At 40.7% G+C, this 14,500-nt stretch overlaps 1 protein-coding gene across 1 annotated transcript; it reads left to right on the top strand.

The window, feature by feature from the left end:
- The first annotated feature begins 546 nt into the window (after positions 1-546).
- LOC127569205 (spondin-2-like) lies at positions 547-14,127 on the top strand. Its single transcript, XM_052013610.1, has 5 exons — positions 547-748; positions 2,192-2,415; positions 6,954-7,145; positions 9,890-10,064; positions 13,819-14,127. The coding sequence occupies exons 1-5, from the start codon at positions 547-549 to the stop codon at positions 13,998-14,000; spliced, it is 975 nt and encodes a 324-aa protein (XP_051869570.1). The 3' UTR covers positions 14,001-14,127.
- The last annotated feature ends 373 nt before the right edge of the window (positions 14,128-14,500 follow it).

The raw sequence follows: 14,500 nt of genomic DNA on the forward strand, positions 1-14,500 counted from the left end.
AGGCTTTAGGAGCTTGAATTTCCCATATTAGTAGCACTTTTCCTCACAGCTCTGATGTCAGGAAACAGTCCTTAAAGGGTCACACTACAGTGTAATTTGCACTCTTTTATCCACCGGGGAATGCTGGCAAGAAATGGGTGATGTTGAAATGATGAGAGTGTGGGTGGCAGAGTCCTCCCAGAGGGGCAGAGGAAATTGCACAAGTTTTTGAAGGTCATTGCACAGAGGAATTTCTAAACCTTGTTTTTTTTTTGTGTACTGTTTCTAAAATGTGTGATGCATGTTCATAATATATGTACATGTGCACAGTGCAGTTAGAGAATGATAAACTTAAAAGGTTACAGTGCCTCACAATTGAGTCGTGGCTGGTGTTCTCTCTAAATCTTGTGCACCTCTTGTACTCTCTTCCCTGGGCCTCTTCTCCCAATTCTGTGTGTTAATGCATCTAATTAATAACAGACTCTGTTCATTTCACAGGAGATTGTTAATGAATGGAGATGCTGTAATACAATTTCCCCCTTCTCCTCCCATTCCACAGGTAATGCAATGGAGTTCCTCGTCTTTCCTTGGAATGTCCTGGAGCTGTTGTTGTTCCTCACAGTATCCACTGATGGCCTCCCTATCCTGCCATGTTCATCTCACAGTGCTGCCTCATATTCACTGCTGTTTAAAGGCAAATGGAGTCCCACTGCCTTCCCCAAACAGTACCCGATGTATCGACCCCCGGCACAGTGGTCACCCCTCATAGGTAAGAGGAGAAATGCAATGCTGGACAGTGATGGAAAAGCTGTATATACATAGTATGGTGGATATAGGCAGCTGTAAAAATAACCACTCCCTGTCTACAGAATGATGATCCTTCACGTATAAGTACACATATAGAAATTACATCCTTCGTGGTACATACATGCAATGGAATTGAATTAAATTTTGTTCTCACTACTATTTTACTGGAGGCACTAACCTTTTCATTTTTAAGCAGTTTGATACCAACTTAAAGAAGCAGAGTCAAGGTCAATGTGTTAAGTGCTTCTATGATAGTAATTTTGATCATGCAGGCTAGGTTTTTCTCTTGAAGTCACTGAGGAATGCTCACATACCAAAGGCAGCGAAAAGATGAAATGCACACCTATTGCCTTAGGGTTCCTTCACCTTCCCCCCACCCCCTGTTACCCTGAGCCTGACCCCCACTTCTCAACATCTGCACCTCAACTCTGCAGTCCTGGGATTTTCTGGCATACCCTGAGGTTACAGCATTCAGCCAGTACGAAGTGCAAGGCCAGCAAGAAAATGACAATGAAGAGGAAGGGAATGTTCCTGGCTCCAGCATCACTTTGAGTGCTTGCAGAAACCAGGTATTGGGGGTCCGGATAGGGATCCCTCCATACTGCAGTGTCTAAGGGGCTTCTGGGAACAGACAATCCAATGCTAACAGCCAGCAATTTCTTCATATTTAAACCCCACCTATTCACCACTGCTGTCAGAAGACAATGGACCAACCAGGAACACCCTTCCTGCACCTGCCCCTTCTGTTGGCCATCTCAAGGCATGCATCAGGAGCCTGCCAATGTCCCAGAACAGAAAAATCGAATGGCTGCAGGTCACATCAAGTACGCTGTGGTTGTTTAGTATCCAGCAGGGATCCCAAGGGGAAAGTTACTACATGGTCTTATCTTCCACAAGTAGCAGAGGATCTTGTGCTGCCACTGGTTATAAAATGTTAGAAACTTTCAGAACACAGAGAGAGAGGGGTAGATCCTAACTATGTGATATTGTGAAACAGGAGTTACACCAAAGTTAGAGTGGAGTTCCAGGATCACAGGAAGGAGTTTTTGTATCTTGCAATCTCTTGCGTCTTGAGTCCAGATGAAGGGTGTCGACCCAAGATATTGACTGTACATTTCCCTCCACAGTTGCTGCCTGACCCGCTGATTTCCTCCAGCAGTTTGTTTGTTACTCCAGATCCCAGCATCTGCAGTCTCTGTGTCACCATTCGATTGGAAACACTGGCTGACTGCTCCATCCTTGGCCCAATGGCATAAATCCAGCCCATGGAAACCTCTTGCCATATTAGCTAAGGCTACATAACTTAAAACCATTTTAGATGATCATCATCTTTATCAGTTTGCTCATTGATCAATAATTTATTGTTGTTTTAAATTGAGTTCATGACTTATTGTTTTCAATGTAGCTGTCACTCACAATAACAAATACCAGCTGTGGCAACTGGGTTCTCTGGCCAGCCCAGGAATACGGGAATATGCAGAAAGAGGCGTGAATGCAACACTGGCGCAGGAGACTGAAATAGCGAAAAACAAGATGCATAGCATTGCTGGATTCTTTATGGCATCAGCCATTCCAAGTGGAATAGGACAGAGGTCCATTAAGTTTACAGTCCATCCAACACATCCACTGGTAAGGAATTTATCAAACAATATTTTTTTGAATATCGTGTATATGGTAATACGGTGTTTTTTCTTATTTGTAAAGTATTCCAAGGGTTTCGAGGCAGTAATCCAAATCTGGTGAATTGAAATTCAATGAATAAATAAATCTGGAATAAAAAAGTATATCAATGTGGACAACCATGACAATACCAGTTTGTCATAAAAAAAACACAAATATTTCTTTAATTTTCTTTAGGGAAGAAGATTTGCTGTTGCTCCTAGTCTGGCCTATATGAGATCCAGACCTACAGCATTGCAATGTTTAAATGTTCTCTGGAATGGCAAGCAATTTGGTTGCATCAAACTGCTAGAAGAAAGTACAGATACAATGAAATGGGGTGGGATACCTGACATCAACCCAGGTATTGGATTTAGAAACAGACAAAGTCACCAATTAATATTCCCCTCATTAACAGTGGGTGACCTGAGCCATAATTTGATTATTAGTCCCACAGACTAATCAAACAACAGACTGACAATCGCAGTCATTGAATCGTATATTTCCGTCAGACTCCGAGACTCTTCCATCACCACCCCTGGGTATGTCCTGCCCCACTAGCAGGGCAAACCCATTAAAGCTGGTGGCATGGTGGTGTATCATTGGAAGAGTGTGTCCTGGTAACAGCTGGCAACCAATGAAATTTCATGGCAGCAGGTCAAGGGTCAGCTGCCCTGAATCAGCAAGGAAATCTCTGCTGATTATCACCAATTCCTTCCTCCCTCAGTTGAATCGGTGCTCCTACGTGTTGAACATCACTTGGAAGAAGCACTGATGACAGCAAAGATGACAGCTTTAATGTCCATCACCCCTGTGGCTAAATCCTGAAGGACGTAATAGCCAGTCTAGACCTGAGGTGGGTGGTGAGAGAACAACATATGGGAAAATCTTGTATCTACATTTCCAAGAGCTGGTTGCCCAGAAATTAGATAACGTTGCGCTGTTTATTTCAGCACTATGCAGCTGAAAGTATACTTACTATGAAGTGAAACAACCGTATCTGGTCATCTTGTGTCACTACAGATATTTGACCAGGTAATTCCCAGCACTGTCCTGCATCGAATCACATTGTTCCCATACATCTTAACTTTTGGAGCATCACAGGTGAAATGACAGTAGTACCTCATATTACAAAGCAATACGTACATGGAAACCACTCTGTTATGTGAAATTTCATTGTCAGGGCAGTGACAGGAAGGCGCAAAAAGATATATTCCAGGATTTGGCTGATTCATTTATAGTAAAATAACAGAAAATGAAACTCTAGGACAAGATTTCCCACAGTGATGTTTGGTTATATGGAGTTTTGTATTGTAAGGTATGATTGTACGTTGTCCAGGGAAACTGTTATTGGTCACGTCCAAGACAAATGAGTCTTCACAATTCTGCACTGGATTGGGATCCCTCTAAGGTTGGTCCAGACATTTCTCTTAAACTATGAGCTCCTCTCCTCCCCCCACATTGCACTGATTTCTCTTCCCCTTTCACTGATCTTTCTCCTGACCCACTGATCAACGCAAGCCCCAACACCCTTTGAATTTCCCCACTGACCCCAATTGGCACAGGTCAAATAACCCCAGGTCCATTAGCTCTCTCTCCTCTCTGACCACTCCCCCACAACCACCCCTGATTCCGAACAGCATATTTTGTTAGCGAAAATTTTCATTATCTTTTCAGTAGGTCCTTGAGGCTATAGCCATCTAAGTGCATCCATTTGGGTGCATTAGGATTTGCAGGCTGTTGTTTACCATCAGCAGCGGCTAAACTGTAATCCACCACAAACTATAAGCTGAAAGGTCACATCCTTTCCTCCACTCCCAATGCAGAGACAATGCGGACTTGAGGAGAACAGGCCAGGAGCAGCACAAGACATTCCCAAAAATAAGATGAAGACATGTCACAGGACTGCATCCATGCTAAACTGTAAAAGTAGACTTAAAGGATCAGATTAATACTGTGCAGCCTTGCCACATCCAGTCATGGATGTACGCAGCACAAGACTTTCATACTATAAAGTAAGATGGCTATGATTGCTAGAGGTCAGTTATTTCAGCATCAGGTCCCTATTGCAGGTGTTTTTCAGGGCATGATCCTAAGACCAGACCTTGTCAGGTGGTTTGTCAATAATCTTCCCTCCATCATAAGTACGGAAAAGGGCAGTTGATTATACTGTGTTAATTGCATTTTCCAAACTTAATGAAAATGAAGCAGTCTTTGCCTGTGTACAACAACATCTTGGTAGCACACAGTCATGGGCTGGTCCTACCATTCACTCCATTGCAGTGGCAGGTAATAAACAACTTCAACAAGAAATGGTCTACCTATCCATAGCAGTTAGTAGCACATCACTGATTACTCCATCATCAAAATCCTGGGGGGGCAGGTCAACCAAAAACCATGAAACTTAACTAGAACAAACACATAAATACAAGAGCAGGTCAGAGACTAGGTATCCTCAACTAGTAATTCACCTCCTGACACCACAAAACCTTGCCACATCTAAATGGTGCTAGTAAGGAGTGCGCTGGAATAGTTTCCAGCTGCACGGAAGAATGTAGCTTCAGCAACAGTAAAGAACACAATCCAGCACATAGCAGTCTGCACTCTGTCCATCACCTTAAACTACCTCTCCCATTGCTACAGACACACCGTGCCTGCAAAATGTTCTGCAGCTACTTTCCCAGGCCACTCCCTTCCAGACCTGTGACCTGTACATCTAGAAGGCCTTGAGCACAAAGTGCATGGCAATGCCACCACCTGGAAGTTCCCCTTCAAGTCCCGCACTAATCTGACTTGGAAATCTATTGCTGCACCATCAGCATCAATGATTCTATATCTCGGACCTCCAGGGCCAACACACTGTATAAATACCTTAACTGTGTGGAAAAGAGTGGTGTAGGAAGACAGTTCACCATTACCTTCTCAAAGAGAAATTAGGGATTTGCAATAAATGCTGGCCTTCCAGCAACACCCACATTGTGTCAATGAATAACTAAGATGAAAGATGCTGGTTAATTATGAGTCATAGAGTCATAGAGCAATACAGCATGGATACAGGCCCTTTGGCCCAACCAGTCCATGCTGACCACAGTGCCCTCCCACCTAGTCCCAAATTCCTGTGTTCAGCCCATATCCTTCTAAGCCCCACCCCTGCATGTACCTATCCAAATGGTTGCTGCTCGTTCCAGATACTCACTACACTCTGTGTGAAAGAGTTGCCCATCAGGTCCCTTTTAAATCTGCAACTAATGTGAGGAAGAATCTCCATGAATAATCCAACCTCAATGATGGAAGAGCCATGTATGTGAATACAGAATGCAAGAATAAAGCCTTTGCAACCACCTTCAACCAGAGGTGCTGAGTGGATAATCCTCCTCCCTATTTCTCTGCCCTCAAAGAAGTCAGTCTGATTGATTCATTCCAAGAGACAGAGGAACAGCTGACTGCAGTAAAGGCAGTGATGGCCCTGACAAGATTCTGGCTGTAGTGCTGAAGTAGTGTACTGCAGAACTAAGTCAGATCTCTGGCCAAGCAGTTCCTATAACATCTACACACCAACTTAGAAAATTACTTGGGTATGTCCTGCTCACAAAAATCCAGCCATTACTACCCAATCTGTCGACTTTCAGTCATCAGAAAAGTGATGGAAGGAGTTATAGACAGGACGGTCAAAAGCAATTAACGACTGGCTTATCAAAGCTCAGTTTACATTCCACCAGGACAACAGCTCTTAACTTCATCATAGCCTTAGTCCAAACGTGGACACAAGACAAAAGTGAGGTGAGATTAATTGCCCTGGAAACAAGGCAGCATTTGACAGAAAGTGACCTCAAGGAACCCCGATAAAACCAAAGTGAATGGGAATGGTGGGGGTTGCTGGGGAGATATGCCTCAGGCTGGAGTCATACCCAGTGTAAATGAGAACATTTATGTTGGTTGGAAACTAATTATCTTGACTCCAAAACATTGCTGTAGGCACTCATTGGGACCACGTCTGAGGCCTAGCCTAGATGCTTCACTGATGATCTAGCCTCTATTTTTAGGTTATAAGTGGGGATAGTCGCTGATCAATGTCACACTCAATTCCTTCAGTAGATCCTCTGACAATGAAATATTCCTTCAATACTATTGGGGTGGGGAGCTCAAGGATTTTGAACCAGTAACCAAAAAGAAACCAAGTATTTCCAAGTCAGGAAACTTGGAGAGAAAACAGTAGAAAAATTGAGTGCTGAAGATTTGGTGATTCTGGGAGAGCAGGGAGCTAGGAGGGGAAAACTGAAAGAAGCCAATGATAAAAGGGTAGGTGATCAAGAAAAATAAAGATATAAAAAGGAGGAAATAGAAATGATGGACTCAGGTACAAATCAAAATAAATTTGTATTTTCTCTCCCCTTTATGGCAAGATGAGCAGAATGGAGGTTGAGGCAGGTCTAAGGGCACATGCTATTGAGTGCTGGTAGAGGTCGCTGTATTCTCTCACCATTGTTCACCTGTTGGTTATTCTTCAGCTGTCCTTCATAGTGCGGATAGTGCCCAGTCCTGACTGGTTTGTTGGCAGTGACAGCATCACTCTGTGTGAGGGGAATCACTGGAAGGAGGAACTGATGCTTGATCTTTACCCTTACGATGCTGGGACAGACAGTGGCTTCACTTTCTCCTCGCCCAATTTTGCGACTGTTCCACAGGACAAAATAACAAAGGTAAATAATGCAACTTTGCAATTAAAGTTGGGCTGCCGAATGGATGGACCAATGGTTTTACATGAGAGGAATGAGTCAACTGCTGAGCGATCTGCACCAAGAAGTATATTGTACAGTGGCAGTTCATTAAGTATTTTTAGTTATTGCAGAAAAAAACAATTAAATTATAATTATCCAAGGAAGGGAATATCCAGATAAAATTTGAACACATGACACAGAAGCTTGGTGCTATTAGAAACATATGTACATTATAAGGGCTTATTTGCAGCTCCTGCCATCATGATTTCTCAGTATTGCCCATCTATAAGAAACATTGTGAGAAGCAAAGAAAATTAAAACAATCTGTGGCTAACAAGGATATCAAAGAAAATACTAGGAAACTACAGTCAGGTACATGAAACAATATGTCATATATCTTTTGCATGACTAAAAATCAATGAAAAAAGGAGGACACTCTAGACACTTACTTTCATTAAGGATATCAGTCAACGTTTCTTATCCATGATGATTCTGCATGGATCACTATGAAGATTTAAACCACTTACAAAACACCTGCAGATTCAAACCCATCACTCAATCAAATCCTTTCATCAACTGCAGCCAGGAACTTGTTCCAAAGATTGATGACTCTGGAAACAAAAAAATCTTCTGATGTCTGATCTTGTTCTATGTGTGACATTTGGTTTGTCCTGGTACATCAAATTCAAATAGTCCATCCACATGGATACAGACTAGTCCTTTCATTACATAAAATCCTTCAATCAAATCTTCCTGCTCTACATTTTCCCAGAAGTTAACTTCTATCATGATGATTTAAAGCTTGTAAACTGGTTGTCAATCTAATGAGCTTCTTCTGATCCTTCTCTGAGACCTCATACTCAGCACACAAGAGAATCTAAACTGGATATAATGTGGTAGATGTGGCAAGGCCTAAACAATATTATGTACAAGGTCAAAAGTTTTGCTCTTACTTTGCATTGAATTAGCTGAACAGTATAGTCTATCTATCTATTAACTTTTGCAAATTATCTTGTCGCAATGGGTGTAAGTCTTTAGAGCAGGGATACCAAGACTTTTATGATTGGAGGGCCTTTTTTTTTTGTTGGACCAGATCTGGGCATGTGGTGGGCATGTGCAGTGATATTAATTGGCATAAATGTGGAAAACCCGGATATGAAGCCTATGATTTGAGCAGGTCTGAAATGGAAGTTGAGGACTGCTGCAACTTTAAAGGGCTGCATCCCAGCTGGGGCACCACTGGAGAATCTACCTTCCTCCAAATAGGTGCCTCCCTTGTTATTGATCAGCCCCATACCCACCATCTCCAGCCAAAACAAGTGCCCAACCCAATTCCCAATCATCTGGCCAACTTCTCAATCAGACCTTGAATTTTATTTGTTTGCACTTTATTTGACTATCTGCACTGCACTTTCTCTGTAACTATAACACTATATTCTGCAGTCTGTTTTTCTTTATACTACCTCATGGTACTTATGTATGGAATGATCTGTCTGGATGGCACACAAACAAAAGCTTTTCACTGTATCCCGGTAACTGCGACAATAATAAACTGATGCAAGTATTAACTCAGACCCTCTATTGCATGCCACAATTATCTTCTCCTCCAACAAAGATCTGCTCAGCCATGACCCTGTCTCATCCCCACTGACACTCTCCTCAACTCACTGCTCACAATGGAGAAAATTCTACCACATACTAGGCCTTGGGTCACAATTATCATAGAACATGGGAGCATCCACTGAACTTCCTACCACTCCCCCACAGTGTTCGTCAGACCAAATCAAGAGTCACTGCTGGCCAAATCTGACTGCATGCAATAGTTTAGGCATGCTGCTCTAAAGATTTGTATACTATTACAGCAGATTTCTACAGATGTTTCTACAGATCTACGGATTACGCCAGCGTTCACCAAACTTTAGTTGAGAACTCTACATGGTATACAACATATACATTTGGCATTGGTCTTACCCACTACTTTCATCTACTGTAGACGATGGCAGGGATAAGAAGTGCTGGCTGGAAGAAAATTAAAATTACACTTTCATTAGAATTTGAATTGGAGATATGATGGTAATGTAAGTTCCATGGACATTGATAAAGTACATTAGAAAGTGAAAACAATTTCCACTGATCAACGAATCAGCAACTGGAGGAAATAAATTTAACAAGCGTGCCAATTATTTTTTTGTGAGAGAAAGTAATGTAGACTGTACAATACATTTTAAAATAAAATCAGATGAATGTGTGAAAAATAGATACACTTTAGAAGGGTATGAGGAAAGGGCAAGGATATAGCATTAACTGGATTATTGTAAACTGCACTGGTACAGGCAAGATAAATGAAGGTACTATAAAGTTCCATCTGGAGGTCACAAAGCAAAATTAGAAGTAACATTAATACCACTGTAGAAATCTACAGATTCACATCTCACTGAGAATGTTGTTGAACATGTGTTAAAATTTATCTATAACAAATCCAAATTCATCTTCACTGATTTAAACCAAGCTTTTGTAGATTCAGACTCATTCATTCAAACCCATTCATTGATGCTCTTGTGGACACGAATTCATCAGTCATCTGTTGTGGTGACCAAATAGATTAAACTCAAAAAGATCACTGCAAGAAAAATATATTTGTTTAAGAAGTTGCAGAGGTCTGCCTCTCTCTGAACAGATGGTGTGATTTTTGGATAACACTAGTTTTAAATGTATGCCTCTTCCAGATAACATCAGCTTTTCCCAATCATGGTGCTAATTCATTTTACTACCCCAGACTCAAACACCTCCCTCCAATGGCACGAGTCACACTTCGGAAGCTAAAGAGTTGGCAGTCGGTTAAAGCACCTGCTATTGAGTTGAATTTCATACCCCGTGACAGGGAAATGGAGAGGTTTTCAGGTAGGTAAAACCCCTGCCTTGAGTTGCTTCTATCTTGGTGATCTAGTAACAGCGACCCCAAGGTAAACCTGTGTGGTTTGCTAGGAAGACACCCTTACAGGTTAAATTCCAATAATCCAACATCCAATTGTTCAGAAATTCTGATGGTCCAGCATGCGGCTCACTGAATAGCCTGGAATGTGAGCCGAGGATCCAGAGTGCAAGCAGGGTGTGCAGCCAGAGCTACGGATCCAGAGTGTAGCCCGGAGCTGGGGTTAGGATCTGGAACATCAGGGGTCAGGAAGGTGGGCAGGTTTGCAGCTGGAGTCAGGGTCAAGAGTGCTTGTATAGTTCCTGCTCTCTTTGAACTTATGGCATTCACTGGAAGATTTATTGCACTACCGTGCAACTTGTGGAAAAATGAAATAAGAGTGTGTTTGGGTATTAATAGAAGTCGTAGTCAATAGTCTGGAAAATTTGCATCTGGTACCACCAAGTCCTGAAGGTGCTGGATTATCAGTGTTTTATTATGCTACTGTATAATATATTCTTTATATTCTCTATTCTGTTCATAGTGGATGGGAGATCAAAGCATAAAAAGAAGCATAAATCATCTCAATTGGATATACATTCAAATATTCATTGAAATTTTCTGACTACTTGTGTGTCTTCAGAATAGACATAGGTGACAAAGGACTACCAAGTAAACGGCTGCCTCCAAAATAGATAAATGTGACCTTTAATGCCAGACTGTAAAGACATTTCACATCTGCCAGCCAATATGAAGATAGGATCAACATAATATTGTAGTACCACCTCTGTTTTCCATTTTATTGTTGGCTTATAACTTCTTATGCAGAACATACCACTTTAAGATACTGTCAGCAGGTCAGCTGGAGCTCAGCTGGAGCAGTTTTCATTTGGGTCAGAAATTTCTGAGTTCAAGTCCTATTTTAGACACTGAATTAAAAAAGAAATGCCTATTATCACATTGCTGTTTGTGGGACTTGCTGTGCGCACATGTTTTGTAACCTACACTTGCAATACACCAATCCATGGGCTGTTAAGTGCTCTGGAATGTCTTGAGATTATGAAGGGCACCAGGTAAATGTGAGGCTTTTTTTTATTTCCTTTTTTTATGTCTTCTCTAAAACTTAGTGATTGAAATGCCTAATATCAGTAGCAGGGAAAACACAAGAGAATATAATGAAGGATGAGATAATTACACTTGTAAAATATCAGTAAGATTAAACAAAATCAACATAAAGTTCTGGTCGGGACCAAATCTTCCGTTCTTTCTGGAGGATGTATTTGATAGGCTAGATTAGGTAAAACCAGTAGAGATGGGATACTTCAATTTTCAGAAAGGCTTCGATAAAATCCAACAGAAAAAGTTAGTGTTTAAAATTAAAGCACATGCTATTTGTTGTAATGTACTGGCATGGTTGGAAAATTTGTTGACAGACTGGAAACAGTCAGGAAGAAATGGTCTTTTTCAAGAGTGGCAGGTGATAAATGGTGGGCATTGCAGGGAACCTCAGCTATTCAGAATATATATCAATGATTTGGATGAGGGAATAGAATGTAACATTTCTAAATTGGTCAATGACTCTAAACTGGGTGGGGTTGTGAATTATGAAGAGGATGCAAAGAGGCTTCAAGGTCACTTAGATTGAGCAGGTGGGCAGAAACATGGCAGATGTAGTGTAATGTGGATAAATATGTGAAGTTATCCACCTTGGAAAAACAGAAAAGTGCTGTATTAGTTAAATGGTGATAGTTTGACAAGAGTTGATATACAAAGAGAACTGGCTGTTCTTGCACATCACTCACTATAAGTGAATATACAGCACACAGTTAAGGAGGCAAGTGGAACATTGGCCTTCACAGCAAGAGGAGTTGAATTCAGGAGCAGGGATGTCCTGCTACAAATAATACAGGGTCTTTGTGAGATTACATGGTGTATTATGCAGATTTGATATCCTTAACAAAGAAAGGATATATTTGTCATAGAGGGAGTACAACAACATGCTGCTCCTCCACTGGGCACTGCAGTGTGTTAATCAGAACTTTAACAATTTGCAAACTATTGAATGGGTGTATCTGAGATGTCCTTAGTGAAGTAAGCCAGAATTATTGTTTACCAGTTTTATGGTCCTAAGAATAATTTTATGTGTGGAGTCTAGTACTAAAATTCAATGGGTTTCTAGATTAATAAAAATATTACTCAGTTTGTTCACTTACATTTATAATATTTCAGTTTCTGCCTTAATGTCATTTGAATGTCCCAATATTTATTTCACATATAAATATGTCAGTAAAACATTTACACCTCTGGTCCTCTAATTATGGGAGGTGCATTAATATTTTCTGATTTATCTACCTATGGCTTTTTGAGTGTATCCCATCTGGTCTGAGTGTCTAATGCTTGTTTAATGCTTCATAATTTGTGTTTAGGATCTCTACATGTGTTATAAGTTCTGAGCCAGATGACAGGCTGCCTCATTGCCAGGGGCATCACAGTCCTGTTAACCGCAACAGTGTGTATTTATATGATAATAAAATGTCCTGAGCTAGTACACAGAACTGTTGTCAGACAAAATCTGTCAATGAGCTACATTCAGAGATATTAGACCAAGTGACCTAAGGCTTTCTCAAAGAAATTGTTAATCTGAGTCTAGTCCTGTGCTTACATGATGCTTGCATACACAGGCACCTTCTAATAACAGTCACTGAATAGTAGTTGGGAGAAGTAATCCTAGAGTATTTCCCTCCTCCCCCCACCCCTCACCAATCCCAAACTTTAACCTAGAATCAAGTTTTGTCATCCAGTACTTAAATGTGGTAACTTATAACATAGAATCAAAAACGTGATGAATTGTAAATATAATAAAAGATGTTCTGTATGACAATTAGTTACCTCCTTTAACAAATATGGGTGCAATCATTTATATACCTTTTTATGCTTTGGAACTGCTAGAAATACAACTGTGTTATGATAGTTTGCATGTGCTTGGTTTCCAAGTTCATTCTGTTTCTACTCTGGCATGGATTTACACAGGCTTAGTTGCCCCAGAGTTGCATTGGAGGCTTTACCATTTCCACTGCCTGCCTTTCTTGATATTCTCAGAGTACAAAAACTGAACTACAAAGTTAAAAGCTGAGCTAAAACCCAGGCAAAATCATGGTGTAATTAACAATGGTATATTAATAATATTCAGAGCTAGCATTTTGAGGAGAAATATATGATCCACATACCTACACATGGCTAAGAGCTGAGGAGTTACATCACAGAAGAGTCATTGAAACAAGCTGTTCAACCCATTGTTCGAAAGCCAGTACTTCTAAGGAGCTAGCCAATTAGTCCCACTCTGCTGTTTTTGTTTTCTTTTCTTATATATCCAATTCACCTTTTGAAAGTTGAAATTGTATCTGCTTGTACCTCAGGTTGCACGGTCCAAATGGTGTAAAAAGACATTCTCATCTTATCTCTAATTTGCATAATTACTGTGTTAAATCTGTCTTCTTTGGTTACTCAGCTTCCTGTCAGTGATAACAGTTTCCATCCACATTCTCCATAGAAACCATTAAAGTTTTGCATATTTCCATTTCTAAGAGGAGCAATCTACTTTGTTGCTTATTTGAGGTCAGATCATTTGGATCATTGCCTTTATACTTTTGGGTTACTGTGTCATTGATCGTCCTAGTTTGTGGTGACTGAGCCTTGTGGAGTGGCCTCACACTGATTTCTAATTTTTGTTACTTTTACTTACAGAAACCCCTCTGGATTGTGAAGTTTCCATTTGGTCCTCTTGGGGGCTATGCAATGGCGAATGCACCGGGTTTGGCACCAAACGCAGGACACGATTTATCCACACCAAGCCTTCCAGCAGTGGAACTTCATGCCCAGAGTTGGAACAGGAGAGGAAGTGCATTCCCAGGAATTGTTTCTGGTGATGCCTTGAGTTTGATCTACAGTGATGCCGTTGGCTGACAAAACTTCAGTCCTACAGGTCTCATTTAACAGTTCCTATCAGTGGCTGATTAGTCATTAGATAGGAAACTAAGAAATGGAAGAAGTTCATTGGAGCCAACCCTTCCCTTTTTGATTGCTATCCCACCATTGTCTCATCATATCTGTCAATCCCTTCTCTCTCCAGTTAAATAATGATACACAATTAAATAACTTTTAAATTCGTCTATTGTCTGCTTCTGCGATCTTCTTTGTTAATTCATTTCACAAGTCTTTTGGCTGAAATTTTATGCATAGCACTCTTTATTACCCACAGTCAACAAAGTGTTGACTTGTGTCCCTTGGTTCTTCAACCTTTTGAATTGAGAACATCTTGCCTAAGTTGTTAGTAAATAATATTGAAAGATACTAGGAACTTCATTTAGTTTAGTACAAAGTTTCCCCTTAACCATTTATCCAAAAACATGTTTGTTTCAGTACAATA

The sequence above is a fragment of the Pristis pectinata genome, chromosome 4 (genome assembly GCF_009764475.1).
Source record: "Pristis pectinata isolate sPriPec2 chromosome 4, sPriPec2.1.pri, whole genome shotgun sequence".
Taxonomy (NCBI): domain Eukaryota; kingdom Metazoa; phylum Chordata; class Chondrichthyes; order Rhinopristiformes; family Pristidae; genus Pristis; species Pristis pectinata.